We start from the raw sequence: 25,777 nt of genomic DNA, 5'->3' as shown, positions 1-25,777 counted from the left end.
GGTTTGCTTTCTTTGAAAAACATTCCTTAGACTTCTTGCCATCTTAAGGGAGACCCAGGACTTCCCCATGCTGGCAACAGCGCTACTCTTCCAGATAGGAGCCTGTTAGCTAAGCGCAATGCTTTGTCCTAGGACAGCCATTCCTCTGCTCTGTTCACAGTGCTTTATGATATATCTGCATCCCATTAAAATCTGCCAGAGTTATTGCTGTTGAATCCCTCAGTGCCAGAACACTGCATTGAAATCACTTTCAAACGCGCTGTCAGAAAAAGCTCTTTTTGCCATCCTGCCGTCTCTTGGAAAGATACAACAGCAAATTACCAAAGTCTTCACTCATCAGTGAAATCAGCTGTGTGCAGAATCCAGCCCAGCACATCCCAGTGTGATTTTCTCTTGCAAAGAAGCCGAGGGTCTTCACACAAATAAGAAAACTATGTATAAATTAGAAAAAATATAAATACACAAACTAAGAAGTCAGGTGTAGATTTTGTGATAATAAATCCTGGATGTTTACTGCAATTTCAGGCACTTGCTTGCTCACAGAGTCAATGTGCAGCAAGTACATCATGAATTAATGTTATTGGAAGTGCTAGGATTAGGCAAAGTAACTCTCCCTTTCTCTGCAACCATGCAAGCTTTGCTTTTTGTTTTCGCAGTGCTGCTAATAGAGTTACAAGGTTCTCTACTTTTTATTATTCACTTCCCACCTCCCTTTAGAAAAGCCTTAACACGAAACAAACAGGAAAAAAAAAAAATAAAGGCCAGGAAAAAAAAAAACCCTTCCCTCCCTTCCCTTTTTCAAGCCCACCACCCTTGGCAAAAAATCCCTCACCTCTCTTTCAGTGAAACGAGCGTGCCCTGTTACATGCTGCTCTGTAACTATAGGAGCAAATCAATAGCAGCTGAATGCCATCTGCTTCGGCAGCAGAACAGCACCAAAAGTGTGAGCAATGCATCTTCGCTTATTGAAAGGTTATTTTATGCAAGTAAACAATTCATCGTCTTCTTGCACGCTTGATGCTCATTTACCACTTTTGATCAATAAAATATGCAAAACAACAAAAAAATTGAATCCTAAGAGTAGTTCTGATGCCACTGTGATAGTTAATCAATATCAGGTCTCTGTTCAGTAAGGCAGGCAGTAGGGTAACTCCTTTATTGCATGAACCCTGGAAAACGTGTGGAAACGTGTCTTGTTGCCTCTAATGTATGATCTGAGCGAGAAACACAACTTCTGCCCTTCAAATTAAGAAAGGGGGAATGAAACTGAAATCACCATTTCAGCGTCTTGCCTTACTTACGCCATCCTGCCTGATGATTTGCTGCACAGAGCCTGCTGCTATGCTGTTAATTGAGCTATGTTACCATTAGCACAGATACCTGGTTAAATAAAAGCCATTACGAGGCTCGTGCTGGACAGAAACCCACTGAAACTGCTCCGCCTTATTAAGTCTTGGTTTTCAGTGTATTTATGTTTCAGGTGAACTCAGTTTTTCTGTTAAAAACAAACTGCTATGGGAATTTCTTTTGCACAGTGTTTCTTTTAGTCAGACCACAAACTGCCTTATTACATTAAGCCTCCTGACAATTGATTCGAGTAGAATACCTCTCTCCCACCAAAAAAAAACCAACATCATTTTTACAGATATTGCAGAACAAACCCACCAATTTAAATGGTTCCCAAAACCAACTCAAAGTACTCGAAATAACAGTTATTAATCACAAGGGCTCTCTTCTCCAGTGAGCTCCATCCCCTATGTGAAAAAAATTAATTGCTTTCTCATTTGAGCAGTAATTTTGTTGAATACGTCAGGAAGAACAAAGCCACAAATTAAACTGCACGCTGTATGTTCTGATTTGTGTGTTCTCATTCTTTCTTGTTGGTGGGCAGGGATGCAATTATTTAGGCACAAGGCCTTTGTCTCAAGAGCAGGAAAGCTTTTGGATGCTCCATGAAAATGATATCTTACCTTCATTTAAAAGAACAATCAACAACAGCAACAAAAGGAAGCATATATTCTATATATTTGCAACACAGGCACTTCCCAATGCCCTGCCCATGAGCTTCCAGGAAATATTTATTAAAGTAAGCATAAACAGACTGCACAAAAAGACATTTCCCATCAAAAATAAGGTATGAGAACCAAACAGTAACTAGTGGTCATGCAGCAGCACTCAGAAATGGAGTAAAAAGAGTCACTTATCCATTATTCATCTCTCGTAATTCTGTGAATAAAGAGGATAACTGTATGAACATACCTATAAACACACATGCAGGAAAATTTTAAGGCAGCTGCTGGCTATTAATAAAGTATAGAATCACAGGTATGAAAAAAGTCTTCCTGATCAACCGTGGATATAATTGTTTAGTATCAAGGTACACGGTCGGGTTTGGGCTTATCAAAATCTGGATGAGAGATTAATTCATGAGCAACACTTCAGTCTTTTCATCTTATAACCTAGTGAGAACCCTGCCCTAAGCTGTAAGAGATAGCTGCCCCTCCTGAGCAAGCTCATTCCACTTGCCTTCTTCAAAAACACGTATGAGCTGATATGAACTCCAATATACGGTTTGATCACATTTATAGAAGCCAAAGCAATTTTGATCAAATTAATAATACAGAACATGGCAGCAAAAGTGCAGTAGCTTTGAGTCAATGACCCAACTAGCAGCAAGGGTATAATTTAAAGTCAGAAATTTCCAGTGCATGCACCGTTAGCCACAGTGAACCTGTTACTGCTCTAAAGGGAATTGTTTGCCTCTTATTAGATTTTCTACAGCACAGCCATAAGTGATAAATGTACTGCTGTACTCACTGTCAAGTTAATCAATGCTGCCAAAGTTTTGTTGACCTAACAGTAATCCATAAAGTGAGCGGCATTTTCTCTATCCCTATGACATCTTGGTCCTCAGTGGGGATACAAATCTTACAACAGCATCTTAAAAAAAAGAGAAATGAAAAAACAAAGCAAAGCAGAGGGCGGGGGGAGGCGCCTTGAAATTCCTGTCTCTAAATTAGCAGACGGAGAATTCCTTGTCTCTCTGAGAAACCGCTTAAAGATGAAGGCCTCACAGCGTGTTCAGTTTGACAGCTAAAATGCTAGCAAATGAATAACTTCACAGAAGATAAAGCCTTGCCTACTAAAAGGAAAATAGAAAACAGCATCCGGGAGTCCTCTGAGGAAACAGTTGTGAACACGAAGTACTTGTGACGACAGGTTAGTGCTCCGGTTCAAACGCAGCAATTCAGAAGACAGGACTATGAAAGTAATAATAAAAAATCGCCACCAATAAAAGTTCTCTATTGCTGCATCTGGCTGTAATTCACGATCCATGAGAGGCACCGCTACTGAAAAGAAGAAAAAGTCAGGAAACAATTCCTGGTAGAACAAGCTGCACTATAAACAAACTGCTGCCATGCTCTCACAAGCAATTATAGACATATGAAATATGAATTGCCATTGATTTTTCTTCTAGAGGTCACTCTGCTCCATGTTTTACGCACTCCAGGCATTTATTTGGGTGGCAAACTGACAAGTTTTTACAGAATTAACGGAGCAATGTAATCTTTGCTCAATCACAGGTACTTCATTACGGTTCTGTTCTTTGACACTTATCCCTCCCAAAACTGGCCAGCAAGGGATTCCTCAATAAAGGTGAGAACAATGCAATTACCTGTGAAAAGAGACAGCCCCAACTTGGTCAGGGAATGCTTATTTACCTCCTCTGTGCTGATGGCCAACAAGCAAAGTCAGCGGGAGGCTGCATTTATTACAGCCCTCAGCTCTGCAGATAAGGTCCCGATATGGCTAAAATTCTCCATATCCTGTTTTATTAAACTATTAATAAATTAATATACTATTAAAGGAGGGATGAGTTCCCTCCAAAGGACAAATAAGATTGCAAGTGAGCTCCCTAATGGAAGTAACACAGCTTTTCTGTTGAAAATTAACACAGTGTTAAAACAGTGCAAGAAGGCTGAGCTGCTGTCCGTAAATAAAATGCTTTTAACTATGTTCCCACTTAGCAATTGCTTCGTGTTCCTTAACCAGCAATTGGAGGGCTAATTTATTTTTGCCAATCAAACTTACTGGTGAGTTTGAAACTGGGAATCATTAGTTCATCAAGCACACAGTCGTGATGTTTTTTAGACCGATGTTTTCTTTACTTCTATTATTCATTTTTGGTCCCTGGGTTTCCCAAGGAAGAAAAACTTGCAAAAAAGGTTGTTGCACCATTCCTAGTGGTTACTGTGTCCCTGAAGGCCTTGGCTTACCCTAGAAATAAACCTTGTAGACATCTGAAGTTTAAATTGTTATTTTAAGTCATATTTCTTAGTGCCTCTTAGGAGACAGATTAGTCTCTGGTAATACACTCGATCATTACAAGACAACAGTATGACTGCTGCTTCAATCGCATGAATGAGACAAGAGAACAAAAAGTTTAAAACAAAACTGACAATCCAGAAAAACTGGGAAGAAACTGAATGGCTCCAATATACATTTTAAAATGACAACATGCTGATTGAGAAACCAGGTAAGTACAATACAGGGAAAATAATTTACGTGTCTCCATCCACACATTAGCAAGAACAACCTCTCCATTTGTCCACTACGTCAGCATCAACCACCTGGTCTGATGCTGGACTTCCCCCTAATTCCTTTAGTGAATATATTGCCCCTTGGAAATACCTGGGCAAAATTATTTCCCCAAATTAGAACAACTGGGTTATTTTTATTTGTCCTTTAGGTTAGTGTCCATTCATTTTCAGATGCCAAGCATGGCTGCTAGGCCAGACTGAAATGCTCCCCTCTACTTCTACATGATTAATGCTATTCTTGGATATCTGCATTCAACCATAAAAACCCACCAGCTTTTATTTCCAAAACTAAAAATATTCCCAGTATGCTATGGTAATTTCTGGTAATCTTCATCATTTCAGTGTTTAAAGCTGGATAACTTACTGGGTTGTATGAGCTGATTGAAAATTAGCAATAAATTAGCAGGCTGGGAAATCTGGATGTCCTGATATCTGGAGAAACTTGGAGAGGCTCCACTCTTCTAACTTCCTTGTGGTGTCTTGAGGACACTCAAAAATACAAACTTCCAGAAGCCAATGCAATGGGGAGCTGCTCAGAAAACCAGTAACTCAGGGTACAGCTGTGACCATCAGCTCGAGAGCAAAGATTAAAGAAGAATCCTGGAAACAAACCATTCAAAGCACTATGTCTGTTGAACCATGTTATCATCAGAACATGGGGTGATGTGACAGCACACTATCGCAGTTATGGATACTGTATTTCCCCACTGATGATGATATTCTAGAAATAATTAAAACAAACGTACTCGTAAATTGAAGATGAACTGCCCGAGCCTGATATATCTAACTGGAATGACATTTTCTCACAATGCGTATCAGGAAGGTTAGCACTGACCTTTTCATTTTCCTAGAACAGATATGCCCAGTGGGTTGTAACAGCATAAGAAATAAGATTTCTATCCAACCATTTAAAAACTGTAATTCTGCAAAAGCAGGATCCAACCACACCCCAAAAGCTGCTGGTCTACCCATGGTAGAGACTATGACATCCACCAGTCAGTAACAAACTATGGCACTAAAGCCCTGACCTCAGCAGGGAGCCTTAAGGTGCTGTTTAACCCAAGCCATTCTATGGCTCCACAATTAGGGCTTTCTTGAGTTTTATATACAAGTGGAGTAAATCTTGTGACTGGCTCGTAGCTGTGGGATCAGTGATCATCTCATGTCCATTACTCTTTGTACTACATTGCCAGAGACATGTATCTAGCAAAGGAGTTGTCAAATACATTTGGACGTCCCATTGACTAAGGTCTTCAAATACGTGGCTTTTAATGCTCTTGATGTGAGGGAAAACATCTGCATCACAGATGAATTTTTTTTTGTATTTTCTGGTTATTCTCAACTCCATTTTTTTTTGCAACGGTGCTTCTTTGTGTAAAATTTGCATTCATTGATAACATTGGTTTAGTCTGACTTTTATACTGAGCTTTGAACTAATTGCTCTCAATTAATCCGTTCCACTCTTTGATAGCTTATTTATCAGATTGGGAAAGATAGATTTAATGGTCCTTGCTGGAAACAAGTTCTTTAATTGGAAATACCAGAGTGTTTAGCTCACTTCGTGCTCCAGCAATTAAGGACAATTTGGAAAAGCGTTTTTCCACCTACTATTGTCTCCTTGATTAGATTTCCAAAGAAGCAGACAAAACAAATGACAATACCACCTAGCAATATTGGTTCAAATAAAAGCCTAGCAGCCAAATTACTTACTATGAGAAATGTGAACCATCCCCATCAGTTCCAATGCTGTGTTACATTCATTTTGCTGTATCTTTGCTTCCCACGTAGGTAAATGGCAAAATTTCTTTCAAAATGCATAGCTCTATGCTTTGCCTCTATACAATTATCCCTTTCCACAAATAAGCCAAATCAACAGAAGAAATTATTTTTCTTGATTAAGCTCCCACATTTCTCTTGGGATGAAACAAAACAAACAATTAATCTTTCCTTATTTGTTCTCAGAAGAACCCGCATCCCTTAAACGTACGATAACCAGGGTACCTGTGGCAGGCAGTCGGCAGCAATTAGGCTTGTGCTGAAAATGAATGAACTAGAGTCAGAATGCCTAATCTGCTGAGAGTTTCTGCAGGAGGGCAAGGTTACACCAGGAAAATTCCCTTGCTGTGGAAATACTGTTAAAAATTACCACTTGACTTCAGCATAATTAACAAGGTTTGGGAATTTATATGAACTGAGTAATTGAAAAGAATTAGCAAGAGATATATGCATTAATCTTCACCAGTTACAGCGTGCCTAATGAAATTAAGGTTCTGCCTCTACTCCATGATTTGTTTCTGCAAACTTTTTTCAACTACGGAAGAAAAAGTATATTAGATAAAACCACAGCAGCTACCAGTAACTTAAAAAAAGAAACTGGACCATAAACCTAACTTTCCTTTATTACATTATATTACAATAATATATACAAAATATATTATATTTTGTATAATATATATACAAAAATATATTACATTATATAGCATTTTTTATGCTATTTACCTTTATCTATATATTCTCCTTTATATAAAATTTTTACAAAATTTTCTTATATAGAATTCATTGTATTTATCACAGTGAATCTCTACTAATGTTTCTGGCATTAACAACCACAGCAAAAATGCACCGCATGATAGAAGTTTACCATTATTTTGTAACACTTACTTATTTGTAGATGTGTGTGTACTTAAATTCAAGTCTGTCTCAGTCAAGACCTTCTATAATCAATAGTTTCAGTACAACGTGCATTTTTTTTTAAGCTGTTGGCTAAATCTTTGTTGTGTTTCCATTACAGAGACAACGAGACGGTGAAAAGAAAACTCAAGGCAAGCAATGCTGATTTGTTCAAAGATTGTGTCAGCAGAAAATAATGAGCATCATCCTCCTACAACCTATCTAAGGAAGACTAGTTGTGTTGTCCACACTTTTGCCATACCAGTCACTGTTCTGTGCTCTTTACAGGCAATATCCATTTTAGGTTGGAAAGGACCCATAAGATCACCAGTTCCAGCCATCACCTATCACTGCCAAACCCAATGCTACACCATTCCCCTAAAAACCATATCTACATCTCTTAAATACTTCCAGGAACTCCACTATGGACAGCCTGCTGCAAAGCAGCCTGTTTCAAAGCTTGACTGCCCCTCCTGTGAAGAAATCCTCCCTGTTAATCAGTCTGTATCTCCCTAGCACAACCTGAGGCCATTGCTTTGTGTCTGTACCTCCCCAGCACAACCTGAGGCCATTTCCTTGCGTCATATCACTTGTCACTTGAGAAAAGAGACTGACACCCTCCTTGCTGCAACCTCCTTTCAATGAGGTCTGCCCTCATCCTCTTCTTGTCCAGACTAAACAATCCCAGTTCCCTCAGCAGCTCCTCATAAGACCGGTGCTCCAGACCCTTTAGCGGATATAAACAACGCTAGATAAAAACACGGAAGTTATCACACACTTCAAAGCGAAGAACTGTCAGAATAATTTTATCATTCAAACTTCCATTCAGCTTTCTTAAAGAAGATGCATTAACTGTTGCTTACGTGATCCCCTCTTTTTGCCCCCCAAGAGCCAGTTCTTCATCCAAAGCACAGAATGAATGGCGTTCAGTTATTCAGAATGTACTCTCTGTATTGTTTTCAACCTCCCACCTTCAAATATGCCCTAATGTGTAAAAACTCAGGTTTATCTAATGCCATATACTACTGAATAATCATAACAAACCATATTGTATTGCACTACACACGCAGTAATAAAATACTCTTTCACTATTAAGTATTTTTCTCCTCATTAAGTAACTTTGCAGGTTGATTTTAAGAGAAAGCCCATAAGGTTTAACTGGCCTTGAAAGCACAGTTTAAAAAAAGCAATAATCATTTGTACGTGAAAAAAGTAAGAATTGGCTCATGTAAGACAACACAGAGCAGAAAATGAAAACTTGTTTAAAATAATATGTACTGATGAAAAGGTGGGAGCAACTGCCATTCCACCGTAGTACTGGGTGGGGATAATAACTGCCCTTATAAGAACTGCAGCTCCCTCCTTCCCTTACCACAATAGACAAAAGTTGTTTAACTTTTTTCTTTCCCCCCAAACTCAAATCTATTAATATTTATAAAGGAAAAAAAAAAAAAGTAAAATCTATGTGTTAAATGGGGATTCAGCCTTCAGGATCACAGATGGTCACATTTATTTCCTTTCATCATGGATAAATAAGATGAGAGACTCAAACTTCCTATTGCTCTAGAAGGTATCTGGATATTAGAATGATGGAGTCAGCAGACTGCACATAATGGGGACTCCAGATTTAACATCTTGCTCATACAGGCTGCGACACAGGGCAAAAAACTTCATTTCTTTCACTTCCCTCAGAATCTTCTGGTTACTTTGAGCATATGCAGGTCATGATGGAGACCATTTCTCACAGTATATACAATATAAACTGAGTAAAGTTTATTGTCATCAGTTCTGACTTAAGATGAGAATGAGAGAGAAAGTCACGTAGAGTAGCTCTATGTAGCAAAAGAGAATCTACAGATTATTGAAGATAAAGGAAAATATACAAAGCATAAAATTACAAAGTGCCACCACTTAAAAATCAATAAGAAAATCAGGTGACTTTCCTAAGCATTGCTGTAGGAAACACAGCATATAAAAATCTGTAAACAGAGATTGTAATTAAAAAGCCATTTTTAAATTATCTGCAAAATTAATTTTGCTTCCCTCTTTTGTTTTATAGCTCCGCTGAACCAATGTGGAAGTCTGCATCTGTCAAACACACTCCCTGAAAACCCACAGCCACTGAAAACCAGCTACGTATCTGTACCACCAAAGAAACGTGTATGCACAACAGAATCTTAAAAGAGCTGGTCTTAGCAATGATGGATTTAAGTTATTAACCAATCAAAAAAAGATGGATGGTGGTCTGCTTTCCTTAATCTACATCATCATCTAGATCTATTTAAAGATATGTGGTATACTAACAAACTTAGTTAAGGTTTCGATAAAATCAGTAGAATAATCTGCCCTGTTACATTGAGACTGTATCGATCAATAAAATCACTTGTACTAGGAAAGTACTGTTAAGTACTGACAATCCAAGCCATTAATATTATTTAACACTCTGCTCACAGTCTTTAATAAGGACAAAGAACATTTTGCCTTTTTATTCTTGTCATACCATTGCTTTTATAGCTCCTTACAGGTGGAGCTCAACCTCGATTACCGTAGACTAAACGGCATTAGAGAAGGATGACACTGATTAATTTTGGATGATAGAGAGAATTTTTGTTGTGATTAATGGACACGTGTGATCCAACTACCTTTCCAGCAAGACACGAGTTAGATCTTATTTCACTGCTCCCAACTTTCATTTGCGGCTTCCTAAAACCAGCCTCTTCAGATGTATGCATCTGAATTTAAAAGAAAACTGCTTCCCAAAAACAGCAATCAGGAAGATAAGCATCCATTCTGGACCTGATGGGATTTCTTTTCTTTTTTTCTTTTTTTTCCCCCTGCAAATAAGCCAATTTGGTGTTAAATTAGTTAGAAATAGATTCCAACAGAGAATAGGTACATAGGACAAAGGGGAGGACGGCTTCTACAGAAATCTTTGTGGTGATTAATGAATGACATAAGGAAGTCACAGAGAACCCTATCCAGCTCTTGCTCTCAGATACGGTGATAGGTTAAAGAGAAGCACAGTGAGACAAAGCCCACAGAGTAAGGTGGAGAAGAACAAAAATAGGCCCACGTTTTGCACAGAAGTTCCAACGTTTGAAATTTCTTCCTGTGCATTCAGCTTCAAAGAATAAAGCCAGATACCCAACACATGCAAAGCAATTAACCTCAGAGGTGCATTCACTACTGCATCCCGTCCCCAAATCAGCTGTGATAAAAGGTCACCAAGGAAGAGCATAAATGAACAGGACTAGCACGAGATACCTTCCCTCAATAGATCAGAAGCCTCAAAAGTTATTTCCAAGTCACAGACTTCCTAAGATAAGCATAAAGTCTTCCACAAACTTTTCCAGTCTTCCTTTTAAATAGTTTCAACGTTTGCCTTCTCAGTACCTTTATGCATTAACACACGGGTATTCAGGAATAACCCTTGATGGGGAGCACACGTCTGAGAATATAAAGGGAGGATAATTGTAATGAATGTTAAAATTGACAGAATGGGTAATAAAGAACACGGAAATAAAATTTGAATAGCTGAATGATCATTGAGCAGTCCTAAGATCATTTCGCCATTAACATTTATAGAACTAATTAGCAACCAGCAGTATCTGTTGGGCAAAGGGAAAGCAATGTCTCCCAGAAGTGCACTTATCACATACGGAGATCTTTATATTTCTCAAAACACGGTAAAAATGTTCTGAACTCTTTTTATTTCTTCCTCTCTGTTGAGTTTTATTTAACCATTCTTTTTCAGGTAGGATTGGGAGTTAAAATATTTTTAAATATATTTTTAAAATATATTTAACATTCACAAGGGCTCTCTATTATTAATATGTACACTATTCCAATAAGTGCACTAGTGCATTACCAGTCAACTGTCTCACTGTATTAAAAACAAAAGATGTAAATCTCAGACAAGGTCACTGAATATGAAAGTCACTTAAAAATAACAGATATAAACCAATCTTTGACAATTTCAGGAATATCAGGCCACTACAGGACAAACACGTTCTCAGCTAGCTTTCAGAACCAAGAAAAATAACCTGTGTGATGAATTTTAGCTGGCAGAATTTTGCTGAATATTGCTAATATAGCTAGAATACACATTCTCAGTATTCTCAATCTCAGACCATGGAATTCTTTGCTTTCCTTACTATGTGATACAGAGATAGATCAAATGTTCTAATTTCATCTCATGGTTTTCATCCAAATTTCAACCATAGGGAATTATATATTAAAAATATATTAAAAACTCAGCATGATTAGGCTATGTCAGAAAGACGTCTGTGTGCGACTGCAATTGGCATAGCATGTTATTTGTTTTTGGCATTGTCCTTTCAAGTCTTAACCACTGCATATTCTTGCGATAGCCACCAGTGACAGAAGGTGGTATGAGTCAATTACATGAAGAATGCACAATCTAAGACTTGACTAACTCTTCCAGTAGGGGGAGATGTTCTTTTAAAGTTTAATCAGTAATAAAAAAAAGAAGTGAAAGAAAACATCTGTAAAACAAGAACACGCCGATGATTGCACAAACTGTGCTGACAGCCACTGAAACAAAAAAGATCTTTTTTTTTTTCTTTCAAAACCAAAAGGATTTGGCAACTGTGGTGTTATTTTTAACCCACAATAACAAACTGAGCCACTCTTGATGATACTTGAACAGTCACGGTGACTGGAAAAGGCAACGCTGCATCCAGTTATAAGAAGGGTAGGAAGAAGGGCCTAGGGAACTACTACCTGTCAGGCTTACCTCTGTGCCAGGGAAGACCATGGAAGGCACATGGAAGAGTGGGGTGGTGCTATAGGGCAGCTAATTCACCTTCACCAAGGGCAGGTCCTGCCTGACCAACCTTGTTGCTTTTTATGATGGTGTAACTGCATCAGTGGACAAGGAAAGAGCCACTGACATCATCTATCTAGACTTCAGTAAGGCTTTTTACTTGGTTCTCCATGACATAATTCTCTCTGAATTAGAAAGACATGGATGTGGGAGGTGATCTGTTGGATGGACCAGGAACTGGCTGCAAGATTGTACTCGCAGACGGGTGGTCAATGGCTGATTGTCAGATAGAGATCAGGTGGAACCCCTCAGGAGGCAGTACTGAGACCAAAGCTCTTTAACATCTTCCTTAATGACATCCACAGTGGGGATGGAACATCACCCTATGAGGACAGGCTGAGAGGTGGGGACTACATGGCCTTTAAAGGTCCCTTCCCACTCAATTCTATGATTCTATGTTTCAGCTGAAAAATAATCACCAAACAAAAATAAACTCTACTTCCAGAAACTCTCCTTATACCTCAGAATAAAAACTGAGCTGATCTTTCCTATTTCTTTCCAACTTGCTTTATAAAGAATATCAGAAATACTTTCTTGCATCACATTGCAATTATTTCCTCCTCCTTAAGTAATCTCTGTTCTGAAAATGAGGGCATTTTTAACTTGCAAGAGAATAATTTTTGAAGCAATCACAGTGAGAGTAGAAATTTCATCTATTAAAAAAGGATGGGATTTATCATTCATATATTTATATATTTGTATGTCCAAATAGCTCCCTGTGGGTTCCCATCACAGTCTGCAGCAAAATGAGTGCCCAGGTAGGACTCTAAATGAAGTGCCCCCAGTGAGATGAATAAGAGATGATGAATGCCTACTTCAACTAGATGAACAATTCAGATACAGAGATGTACAGAAGAGGGATATGAATTCGATGAGCTGCTTCTTCTGTAGTCTGCCTAATCTGAGGCCACTTAGTTAAACCCTACTTCTTTTTTAACACTCTTCCTTAGCACAACAAAATCAGATTTTGAAAGAACAGAATTACTATTTTATGTGCCTGTAAGTTTGTGGAAGTCAGACAGCAACCTAATGAGAAGCAGCCTAATCAGAAGCAAAATGCAAACAGTCCAGGTTTCTAGCTGCTAGACTTGCTAAGTGAACACTGTCAGTAAGGATGCAACTCGCTGTCCTCATTTTAAATTGCTTCTTGTTGAAACAGCCCTCTTTATACCTGAACTACCCACAGATGCTTTCAATACTACAGCTCTAAAGTGAGAGGAGACTCACCTGCAAGTACAGCTCCAAGCCTTGCCGTCTCTGCTCCAGCACCTTTGGGACCCAGTTCCTTACGTGCTTTGAGGGGATCTCTGGAGTCCTTATGCATTTCTTCAGCTAAAACAAAAAGAAATCCAGACTAAACGTCTGAGAGAGCTAAACATTTTTCAGTAATCAAGAGAGCAAGATATGCACACCCTCACATTGCCCAAATGGATTGGCAGTTGTGTTTAATAGCTTACATAGAGAAACAGCAAGACTGCCACTGAATATGCTTTCAAAAGAGCTCCACAACTGTTCCTCTGAAGATTCCCATAAGAAATCCTTTGTAGATATATGCAGAAATATGTGTGTGTAGGCCTAAATGAGAGCAGACAGACAGACACAGATATCTATTATGACAGCAGTATCTATTATGACAGCAGTAAGAAATCTCTTTCTAGAGCAACCAGCCAATATTAACGTTTCCCTCAAAACTACGGAGCAAAAACAATAACGGGAATAGGCTTCAGTGCATTTTAATAGGAGGTGACATTGGACATTCTTTCTGTTGTATATCGCCTCTGAGTAAATCTGAGGCAAGGGAGGCAAGGAAAGAAGCTCAAAATTGACTTTGACATGTGTACCCATGGGAGACTGAGAATTTACATTTCATCTTTGAGATTGCTGAGATGTCACTATAGGAAAAAGCAGTGCCAACATTTCGACGTCTCTACAATCACAAGTAACGAAGCTCCAGAGTAGAAATCTCCATTGCTCTGGAAATATTTTGCAACTTCCCGATTTCTTAACAGTGCTAGATTTTAAACCCTTTCCATTACAGCCAGATTGCACAGGAAATTGGTATACAAGAGAAGGTGAGCACAGTAAGACAAATCCAGCCACTTTCTTGGAAATGGCTTTCCTAAAAAATCAAAAACCAAATTCATAACTAAAAGAATCTATTAATTGGCATTATTGGCACTCTGATGAATGAATAATTTCTCATCAGCTATGCTGTCCTTCCCTTCCTAAATAAGATCCTAGTGCAGCACAACCTCCTCAGGCAAAGGAGCAATCTGCCCCACTCTCTACCCCAGCAAAGGCTTTATTTCTGCTGCTCACCACTCATCTCCAGTGCTAAGGGCACCTTGAAAGTGCAGTACATTTAATAATACCTTTATAATTCTTAGGCACGTACAGCATTGGAGAGTAGAACTCACCTTCTGAATTAAAGGGGAAGAAGAGAATCTTAAGACCTTTGGGATTTTCTGTTTTTTTCTAACACAAAACAAATGAATAAATGGTGAAATGATGGTATGTATTGTTAGAGATATTAGGGTTAGGTATTTCTGCAACACCTAAAGCACTGAAGCAGCCTCGCACCAGGAGCTCTTTGGCTCTTTGTTTACTACAGACCTAAGTATTATTGTGGAAGAAAAAAGAAGACTTAAATAGCACGTTGTGCCAAATATGTTGGGTGCTTTGCATCTATGCTGGAACAAGTAAGGAAACCACAGCACAACTTAAGACAGACACCAAGCAGATGAGGTGTAAGATGTATTAAATGGTGATTCAAGAGTCCTGTTTGAGTTTCAGCTGAACATTTTGCTGTTGTTTTGGACAGAGATCCAGTTGTGTGCAATTTTTAGTCAGTACACTCTATTTTGCTTTCACTTGTTGTATGTTTGTGTAAAATGAAGCACATATATGGGAAAGGCTAGGTTGGTTACAGTTGTATTGCTGATTCTGACACTGTTGCTCATGTTATCATATTCAAATAAAACACAAGAAAAAAAAGATGTGACAGAGATCCAAATTAAAGCAATAAACAAGAAAATGCACTTTATAAAGTGGCAGTCAATTACCACAACTCAGACGAGAAGCAAAAGGCCAAGAAATAATAGCACATATTGATTACTGTGCAGTAAAGCAAAATATATTTGTTTATAAAATTCTTTAGGACAAAGACATATCTCAACAGTTTCTTCCTGTTGTCCCAGGTTGGCTCATATCAATGTAAGGCTGTCAAAATTCATTCCCTCTGCCACCTCTCTGCTTCCTCCCTGAATGAGACCATTCCTAAGATGACTCAGGGATACCAAACAAAAGGAGGTTATACCTTCCCTTTAACAGACAGCAAAACAATTAGTGGATGCTCAATCATGAGAGAATTAAGTTCACACACCAGTAAGAGGACTCAGTAGACGGGCTTAAGGGATATTTCCTACCACGTTCACTGTATGAAGAGCAGCAGAGTGAGCCAGCTTATTCAGCCTTTTTCATGCTTAGATTCCTGGTGTGCACGAGCTGTTGCCTCAGCTCAGAAGGTTAGCAATTCAATTTATAGATTTAACATAAATTACTTGCATTAACAGAATAAAAAAAAAACAAAGCCGTATTGCTTTGCTATAGGAACGTGCTGTATTTCATCATTTTATAAGAAAAAAAACAACCCAACATAGTACAGATGGCATTTTGGCAATGCAGCACGTAAAAAACAACCTAAAAGGAGAGTTAGAAATATCAGCCCACTACCCACCATCCTCACTTCCACAATGCAGGCCAGTGCTTAAGCTAAGGACTGTCTTCCAAAGACATAAATGTTAACAATTTCGAGTGAGGGGAAACAATTAGAGTAAAACGAATCTGCTACGTATAATATAAAAGATATAATAGAATATAAAATATAATATAAATATATAATATAATATAATATAATATAATATAATATAATATAATATAATATAATATAATATAATATAATATAATATAATATAATATAATATAAAAGAGATAATTACCTTTTTATGGAGAGCATGGAATTCACTATACCTCTTCTCCACAAAATGCTTCCTTCCACTCATTAGCACTTCTATCTTGAAGACCTGAGAAATTATAAATAATAAAACGTTGAAACAATTGCAGAAATATTTAACACAGTGGGAAGTATATATTAAAAAGGAAGATGGCGGGAATAACAACAAAAAGGCTGAAAGGAAATAAAGGTTATTCTCTTTTCTTACCATGAAAATAGCACGCATGCAGTAAAAACCCAGGTAATAAAAGCCTCGTGCTATGCATGGAGAAAAACATTCAACCACTACTCTGCGGGTTAATTACCTCCTAACCTACAAACTCGGATGCAGTTTCAATCGAGCTACTATCTGTAACCTGGGGTGTGTGGGGGGGACAACAAAAAAAGCCACCGCGAACGCTTGTTTTCTTTGTATGATACAAGTGACAGCTTTTGTTGCTGCCTCTGGGAGGTTGAAGGCCAGGAGAAGCAGCTCTCCGGATGCGCTAATTAGTAGTCACTAACATGACACTTCCTTCATTCTCAGGTTGCGAGGTCAGTACTAAGGGCAAGTGGCGAGAAATATTTTGAAGTACTCAAGAAAACATGGTCTATTAAATGAAGACAAGATCAGCAGAAAAGCAATACAAAAAAAGTGGTTTTTTTTCCTTATTTTTTTTTTTTTTCTGTTTTGCTCAGAATATGCTGGAAATAATTATTTCCAGAAGAATGAAAGACAATGGTCAGGAAAGATGATCACATCAAGACCCTGAGGCTTGGAGCAAGTGAAAGTACTTGCTCCAAGAAAGGAGTTTTCTATCACAGTTATGTACATGGAGCTTGGATCAGAGCAAACAGACAGGAATCCTGCAGGATAAATGCTTCCCTATTGCTGGAACCTATTCCCCATCAGCTGGAACCCACCTTTCTAACACAGGTCTAAACACAATGGCTCTTGATGGCAAGTCAAACCACATGAGAAATAGATGGCACTTGATTCAATCCAGCCCGAAACACATCCACCTCCATTTGAACACGGGATGGATGGGACCAGAGTCACTTCACACCGATGTTTACGCTACCAAAATTAGTTCAGATCTTTGTAATCCATCAAAATAACTTGAGATACATTCCACCTCCTTGAAAAGGACTATTTCTGTGTCCTAATCACTGTGAGCAAATGACCTTATTTGGGCGCATTGATTTTTTTTCTTTTTCCTTGTCTATTTAGACTATTTTGGGAGAACAGCTATAGGCTATTAAAGAATTCTCCTCTCAATGTGCAAAAACTCCAAGGTACCCTCAGGAATATATTTTAAGTTCAGAGTTGTAAAGAGGATCGGATGCAAAGAAAAAAATCAATGCAAACTTTTTTCTCTAGTCCAGACTTAACACCCTAATTATATGAGAGGAAAACATTACTTACATCTTATACTCTACACACCGCATGGAAGAAATAGTTCCACAAGGCACAGAATGCTTCTGATTGCACAGGAAACATGTTGCGGATAAGGAGACTTTACTGGGTCTTCCTGATAGGAGACCTGCAAACACAGAGCCACAGCTTTCTGCACATAGCAGTGCCAAATTGAAGAGCAAAGCTCTGATACCTTCAGATAAGATAGATAACTACAATGTACAATGTAAGAGCAAATAATTGGTGTTGCATCGCCGTGAGTCCAACCTACAAGATCAGGTATTAATTAGAGCCCAGAAAAGAAGACCAGACTATGGACTCTTCAACAGTCTTATAATTCTAGTCTAATAATAATTAAGTATAATCCATATTCTACCCTCTTTTGCAGTACAGGTGTTCCACAGTCATAAAATGGAGTATTGGTAGGAATTACACACAAAAAGCGTGCAGAGGACTCTAGGGTATCCTTTCTGAAGATGGCCTTTAAGTATGTCACATTTCTCAGGGTTTTTAGGGAGAGCTGGTAGAACGATTTATAGCACAACCCGGTGAGACTAACTCCTGAAAGATTGGGAGGCTCGAGGGAGGCTTCTGTGCAAGTGTCACTGCTGAGTGAAGGAGATGCTGACATGGAAGCGTAAGTAGTTTTCTGATTTTTTCAACCCACTTTAAACCAATCTTTTCCAAACACGTCGTTCATAAAAAAAGAAAATAATAAAAAAAATCCCATCGGAGCTTTGCTGTCATTTCCTGAAGAATAACTTTCTTTGGCTTTCCAAGCTAAAAAGCCTTTCCGTTGCTGGTGAAACTATGGAAATCTAATTTGTAACCAAGCAAGAACCTACAAGATCTGGCTTGTTTTTGGTATTTTTCTTTATTAGACCTGCTGAGAACAACTGCTAAGGAGATGGCACCCCTTTAAAGCCCAGCTGTCAGTGTGGGCAGCTATCTGGCTAACATCCTTTGAATTAAACTCAGGAAAAAAATGTCTCGATCTTTTACTGAAAAAGGAAAAGGTTCTGAATCCATCGCAATCCTCACAGTCACACAGAACAAAACCAAAAATAATAGCCTGCTCTGCTCCACTTCTTCATCTGGATTATCTCAATGTCTCTTATCAGAAATATTCAACTAATAGAACAACCATGAGGCTTTGTTATGGGAGAGATATGAATTTCCTAATAAAAACAATAAACTGGGATAAAATACTTGAAAACAAAAAACCAAAAAAAAGATGACAGAAATATATTCATGAGACAGATGAAATCTGGCAAAATGTTAGCAGTCTTATATTTCATCACAAAACACTGCTATTTCATCCACAGACTGCGAAGAATCCTTGCACTTTTCAAGGTAAGAAGCAGCTCCCAGCTACAATGAAAACGTCCCCCTGCTGCAGTTAATTAACTGCAAGAAACTCTAATTTAATGGAAGCTAGAAACCAAAGTTTTCTCCTGCAGACACTCAAGGTCAGGCTGGACAGGGCTCTGAGCACCTGATTGAGCTGTAGGTGTCTGTGTTCATTGCAGGGCAGTTGGATCAGATGACCTTTAAAGGTCCCTTCCTGCTATGCTTCTATGATAATTTAAAGTCTGTGTTATTTTGTTTGCGTTTATAATTGCTGTCTGAAAACTTGTGGGTTATCCAAGACTTCCAAAATGAATGTGTTACATCCTATTCCTCAAGGCTTTGATATATTAAGGAAGGAGTTAACCCAACACTTGGCACAAACAGCGATTACTTAGAACATATGAGCGATGTGTAAAGACTACATTTAGAGAAATATCTGCTAAAGGTTGCTAAACACACAGGAATACTAAATGGGATTTAGCCACATAAAACACAAAGTACTAAAAATCAACTTCACATTCTTCGTAGTGCAAGGCAAAGAAACACTGTTCTGCCTTTCAGAACTGAGTTAAAACTACCTAAGCTGTTGTGTGCTATCTATATGGTTCTTACACAAAACTGGCAGCTTTATTTCAAACATCGGCGTTTGCTTCTGAAGAGCCATTTTTGTCAAATAAGGGAAAAAAAGAAGTCATTCTGCAGGCATTGTTGCCTGCTGTTCTGACTGTGATACAGTCATGGAGTAAAAATGTCCCTGTTCATTGCAGGAGTTGGATGAGATGACCTTTAAGGTTCCCTTCCAACTCAAATGATTCTATGATTCTAAGTCATGGCCGTGCACAGACTATAGAGGAGCCAGCTTGGCTTGGATACTGCACTAATTAAAGCCAGAGGATTAAAGCCCCATAATTATGAGTCTCCAGTACCTCCTTTCAGGAGGGATGTAGACTTTTGTTAATTCACTTGAGTTGAGTTTTCTATTTATTTACAAGAAACATCACTGCTCTGTTCACAGCAACTTACTTTGCCTTGGTTGTATATGAGGTTCTCAGCAGTCAGTTGCACATTACCTTTCTTATATGTGTCTCTGCTTCACTTGCAGGGCTGCCACTGTTGTGGGAACTAATGAGCAAAGCACATACCTTTATGGCTTCTTCCCATGTAGGAATGAGAACGTGAAAAGAAATAGTACAAAAAATAGAGCGTACAGTAAGTATGGCCTTAAGATTAATGCAAACTGTAAATCTACAGACTCTGGGAATTTTGCTATTGCAGAGCTGAAGGATTTAATTTATGGTTTTCCCCAGGAAAACCTACTTAAAGCATCTCACTTGGGCACGATTCAGAGGCCTAAGGTTAAAAGCCTGAGCCCGCAGAGAGCCAACAGATCTAGAACAGAGACAGCCAATATGCTTACACAGACACATTATCCATGACATTTCTCTCAAAACTTCTCTATCATTGAAATGCATTAAAAATATGAAATTAACCCAGCTGAGGATTTTTCAGTAGGAAAAAAAAAAAATCCTTAATTATTATTTAAGCTCGTAGAAAATGGAGGAAAATTCATTAAGACATACAGGTAAAAAAAACCTGCTGCAATAGGTAGAAGGGTGAGATTTTCTTACTCTCTTATCACACCAGCTTTGTAAGATCTTGATCATTAACTTCGTGTATAATTGTAATGTTCTACCGAAACTGAACATTAACATTTCTGATTGGAAAACCTGACAGCATTTCTAATGGACATGAAGGAAGAGAATAACTTTCTCATACATTCACTATTTCCATTCCAAATGAGAATAATATTAGCATAACACTTTTAACACTATGGCTGCAAGCACACGTTTATTACTGTAAACGCTATGCTTGTAAGTAAATCAAGCGCTTGCTTGATTTAAAGCATTTAAAACATTCAGCGTATCAGGAATAGGAGTCTGAAAATAGTTTTAATGTTTTTGCTTGTTTTTAAAATGGGAATCCAGATGCCTTAAATTTTTGGTGAGAGGTCTCAGTTGTGACTAAACAATGACCGAATACCTTTCCTCTTCTACCCTCTCCATACAGACTGGCTCACAGTGGCTGTCATAACAAACTCAAGAAACATTCTTCTGCAGATTATGGTCCAGTCTACAATAACAGCTTAAAATATGCTTCCTCTCTCCCTGGCCTTTTATTTCAAGGCACTTTAATCAGCACAAAGTTGTACTTTCTTGGACTTCTTGGTAGTGTTAAGAAAAAAGATCTCTGACTAAAAAAAAAACCAAAAACCTCAAGTGACTTGCTCCCAAATCGGATTTGTACTGTCCCCATTCAAGACACCTACGTACATGAAATCTCTTATAGTTTCTCTGGCTGTATAAAATGCAGATGACACTGCACATCAGGCCTCTGTTTGCCTCTTTGCACAGACAGTCCAAAACAGTTTTCCTGATCTGTTTCAACTTGAAATGTTGTCAATATATGGATTGTCTTGCTTTCTAATTCAGTGAAAAATCTAGTTTTCCATTAGTCTGCCTTTCTAATTTTCGATACAGCTTTACTAAATGTAATTATTAAAGGCAGATTCAAGAAAGCAATTACTGAGCTACTGGTTTGTATCTCTGAAGTCTTAATAAGGAACAAGAACTTGAAGTGACAGAAACACTGCAAAATCTGTAAATACAAAAATACAACTATATGTTTATCTTATTAGATGCAATACACAGAGGGAAAAAAAAACACACCAGAAGGATATGGAAAATTGATATGATCTCAACAAGTTTGGGTCAACCACACGATTCTCTTATCCTAAATCTGACCATCACCGTGTAGTACATTTAGAATTGCAAGAGTATTCCAGAACTACTGCAGAAATATCTCTAGAAAGAGCTTTAAAAACACAGTATTAAGTGCAAGATTGTAAGCAATGGAAAAACGGAATTTCACACTCTTAATGTGGCAATTTTCAAGGTATTCTGGAGGTTAGAACACTTGGAGGGTCTACACTGGACTGCAAAATATCTAATCTTAACTTGCCAGTGTTAGTAGTCAAATAGAGTAAACTAAAAGTGATTTTGTAAAATAAACTGAATTAATTCAGAGTAGACTCATTTAGAGCTGAAAGCATCTGAAAACACAGGAAAGCACTATGCTGCAGAAAAGCTGATCTTCAGTAACCAACTAGCCTATTCCTCCTATATGAAACAGAGATAACTTACTCCAAATAATTAACAATATAAATGATGGTTAGTCTTACTAAGGCTGTGAATCCTCAATCTTCATCTTCTAAGCATTTTTGCTAGTGTCCAGGAGAGCAAGAGTGGAAGGAAGTGGCAGTGATGGCTGTTATAAATAGGTAAAAGCAGAGATCTCATGCTACTTCACATTACTAGATTTTTATATATATATTTTAAAGCAGATTTGATTTTCCTATTTGCTTTCTCTTCAAATTCACAGCTTCCATGCTTTCCTTCCTGTGATACTGTGAGTATGGGAAGGATGTCTTTGTTTCTTAAGGAGTAAATCAACCCTTAAGACAAAAAGCTCCTTCTTCATCAGCTTAAGTGTCTGTTCATCTCTAAAACCAATTACAGAAACATCCCCATTTCCCATAAAATTGTGCTTGGAATTTGTGGTATAAGTTTCTTGCATTAAAACCTGAACAAAAGTCCATTCCTCAAAGCTGTAAATGCAAAACTGAGTACCACTAACATCTTTTTATTACCAGTTATGCCAGCTAATGCCCTGTTGGAATCATGAAGTTCAATCAAACATTTCAAGTAAGAATAAAACTTCACACTCCATCTCAAATTCATCACAGTGGATTACTTTCTCTTTAATCCTCCACTGTCAGTTCTGAAAGCCATTTCAAAACTACTCCACAATTAATCTAAACCAAAGCAAACAAACAAAAGAACCTGACAACACAGCACAACACTCACAAAGTTCTGATCCTGTGCTTCTCTAATGAAAACCTGAAGTTGCTGATGGAAGTCTATTAGGTGATGGAGTATGCCAACATGACTGGAGACTTTACCCACTAAGGAGACTATCAACACTTATTTAATCTTCCTTTATTTTAAGAGAAGGTTGGAGTCAAGACTTAGTATAAAGACACAAGAATAAAAGGTCACAGGTAAGTAGACCATTTAAAACGCTTTGTCCCGTGCCCTGTAATACAAGAAGGCTTTTTTTCAGTATTTCTGAATTATTTGACTTGTGTACAAGGCACAATCATCTTGCTGCATGCTTATGGAAAATGAAAAATCTTGTCTGTAGCAATATCAAACCATTAATACTCAGCAGACATCCAGCTGTCATCTCATCTATCCCAGCAGCACTCCCCCTCCTGCACTTCTCTCTTTAGTCTAGGTGAGCTGTCAAGTTTCTAGTTTCTGACGTGTATTTACATCATTCAATGACATCTGACAGTAGTGAAAGGCCACAGAAAACTGCTTATTGATCACAGCAAAACTAGTTGACGGAACAGATGAGGTTGTATCACAGAAATGCAGCCACACTCAGGTGATGACATTTTGCTCCCTTGTATACAACTGCTTAATGGAATACAACTTCATTATATCATGCCACTAGCGCTTAAAGAATTGCACATTTCTCATGAGTGTTTTGTCTATGCAGGGATGAGGACAATCTATTTGTACTGGTACCAGTGTATTATTAACCCGATTTGCTCATGAACACTTGCAAGCTACCAGCCAATGTGTCCTGATGAATACACTAAGAGACAATGAAGACTCAATCTTGCCAAAATTTAATTGAGCTGACCTTTTAAAAAAAGATGGAATTACCATTTAGGGAGCCAGATCTACTCAACATTTACTTCTGTAGAATACTGTGCTGCTTAGTAAAGACATTTAAAATGACCATTTTTGTACTTGGGACTGGTACAGTTTCCCAGTGGAAGGGATAACTGATCATTAGTATTACAGAGGTTATTATATCTACTTGCATGAGAGTCTTTCAAACTATATTGATTTAAATGCTGAAGAGTTCTTGGACAGCAGCTTTCCACATGCACTGTCCTACAGTGCCCTACAGAGAAAATATCCATCTTCTTATTTTTATTCCCTTCTTTCTGTAGCCTTGAATAGAATCTCCCTATCACCTTATTTTGCACAGAGTAATTTGTCAGGATGTAACTATACAAACAGTCCTTACAGAACCTATGTTTGTATTAGCTGTATAAATGCAAGACTCAAAGCAGTCACGACAAAGTAACCTGCAACGACTAAAAAATGCCACGTATTAACAGAAGAACTTTAAATCACAAAATTCTGGGTTCTAGGCTGATAAATGAACAGAGCTCAGAAGAACCTGCTCTTCATTTTATATCTTAGAGTGGACATAAGCAAGAAAGTCTTTGCTTCAAACAAGAAAAATCCAAGGGGAAAAAGATGGTCCAAGAGTCATCCTTCACGATTCATAACTATTGCTCAGCCTAAGTTAATCCATACACTTATTTAACTACTTACAATTGAAATTTGTAAATCAAAGTCCCATATAACTAAAGAAATACATGCTTTAAGAGTATCGGAGAAATGTAATCGAATAACTTAATCCACCTGATTTTTCTTAGCAGAAACAACTTGGACAATTCCATCTATAAGCAACAATGGGAAAAGATGGCAAGAGTTGCTGTTTTCTGTTTCACTGAATCTGTACAGTCATAAGAGAGTTACAACTGTGGATATTTTATGTATATCTTAGAATTATTTTATGTGTATTTAAGAAGTTTTTAAAGAGTCATTGCAAAAAATAAACGAAGAAAACAAAGATAAAGAAGTTCTTAACATTTCTGCCCTAACATTACGGCATAAACTTTTATTCTTAAGAACTCTACAGTATCAGAAAGAATATCTTTAGACAAGAAGTCACAGACAAATTACATTTTGTCCTTTCCAAGTCTGGTTCTTGTATGTCGTGCTTATAGAGAAAACAGGAAATTCTATTCATCTCAGTTGTCTGATATATATATAAATATATATATATATATATATATATATATATATATATATATATATATATATAAAAAACTATGTGGGCTCAAAGCCTTGATGCTGATACTGATGATGGCAGCAATTCACAACCAATTAGGAAAAAAACAACTCAAACACTCAAACCAAAGTGAACTTACTTTTAAATGAACCAGAAATCTGACTTTTAATTCAAGTGCAAAGTACCCAAAGCACAAGAAACATTCCTGCTTATTCAATAAACTTGAACCACCCTGAATATCAAGGATATACCACCCTGTATTTATTCCCTATTTTTCCAGGATGCATCTTGTAGCCATGGACTTTGACTGTAACAGAGTAGGAGCTAAAAGGACCAGAAACACAGACTGTATGACAGGCTGTTAACATATGGATCCATGAGGACAAGCAGAATTTGAAGGAGAATTACAATAAACACACTTTACTATCTTAAAGTAAGATATGTGTGTTAACTTAAAAACGTGAAAGCTACAACTTAATCTTTTTTAGATTTAGCTTTCATTTTTCTAAGGCAATAGCCAGCTCCTAACTGCATCATGCAATAATCCAAATTATTTGCTCAAATTTAGGACATTATTTTAATATTCCTTTATTTCATTACAGGAAAACATCCATCATAGGTATGTTTCTCTTTTAGAGGAGACAGAATGCTTTTTCTTCCTTGTGAATGATTCACAGAAAGCCTACATCACTACATCTGACTTCAGAAGAAGAGAAACTGACTCTTTATGACAGGGATATATGAGCTGGGTAAATGCCCCAGCCATTGCTCAAAGCACGCCTGTAGCAGTATCCTCACTTCTTTCCAGACAGGCACACAAAGCTGAAGCAATGACTTTTGTTTTCCTTGTTAAACTCAATGGAGTTAAAGTCAAAGTCAAAAGAAAAGCAAATGCTTGCAATTCA

The 25,777-nt window shown here is 37.8% G+C and overlaps 1 protein-coding gene across 2 annotated transcripts in view; it reads right to left on the bottom strand.

Moving 5' to 3' along the window:
* Positions 1 to 25,777, bottom strand: part of SNX24 (sorting nexin 24) — a 44,638-nt gene that overhangs the window by 9,170 nt on the left and 9,691 nt on the right. For both annotated transcript variants that reach the window (XM_015850060.2, XM_015850059.2), the window contains 2 exons: positions 16,116 to 16,199; positions 13,345 to 13,449 (listed from right to left, as the gene is read on the bottom strand). In XM_015850060.2, the coding sequence (XP_015705546.1) occupies positions 13,345 to 13,449; positions 16,116 to 16,199 (189 nt within the window). The remainder of the gene's footprint in view (positions 1 to 13,344; positions 13,450 to 16,115; positions 16,200 to 25,777) is intronic.

The sequence above is a fragment of the Coturnix japonica genome, chromosome Z (assembly GCF_001577835.2).
Source record: "Coturnix japonica isolate 7356 chromosome Z, Coturnix japonica 2.1, whole genome shotgun sequence".
Classification (NCBI taxonomy): domain Eukaryota; kingdom Metazoa; phylum Chordata; class Aves; order Galliformes; family Phasianidae; genus Coturnix; species Coturnix japonica.
Note: the sequence above shows the minus strand (reverse complement) of the source record. Positions and strands in the feature narration are given on the sequence as shown.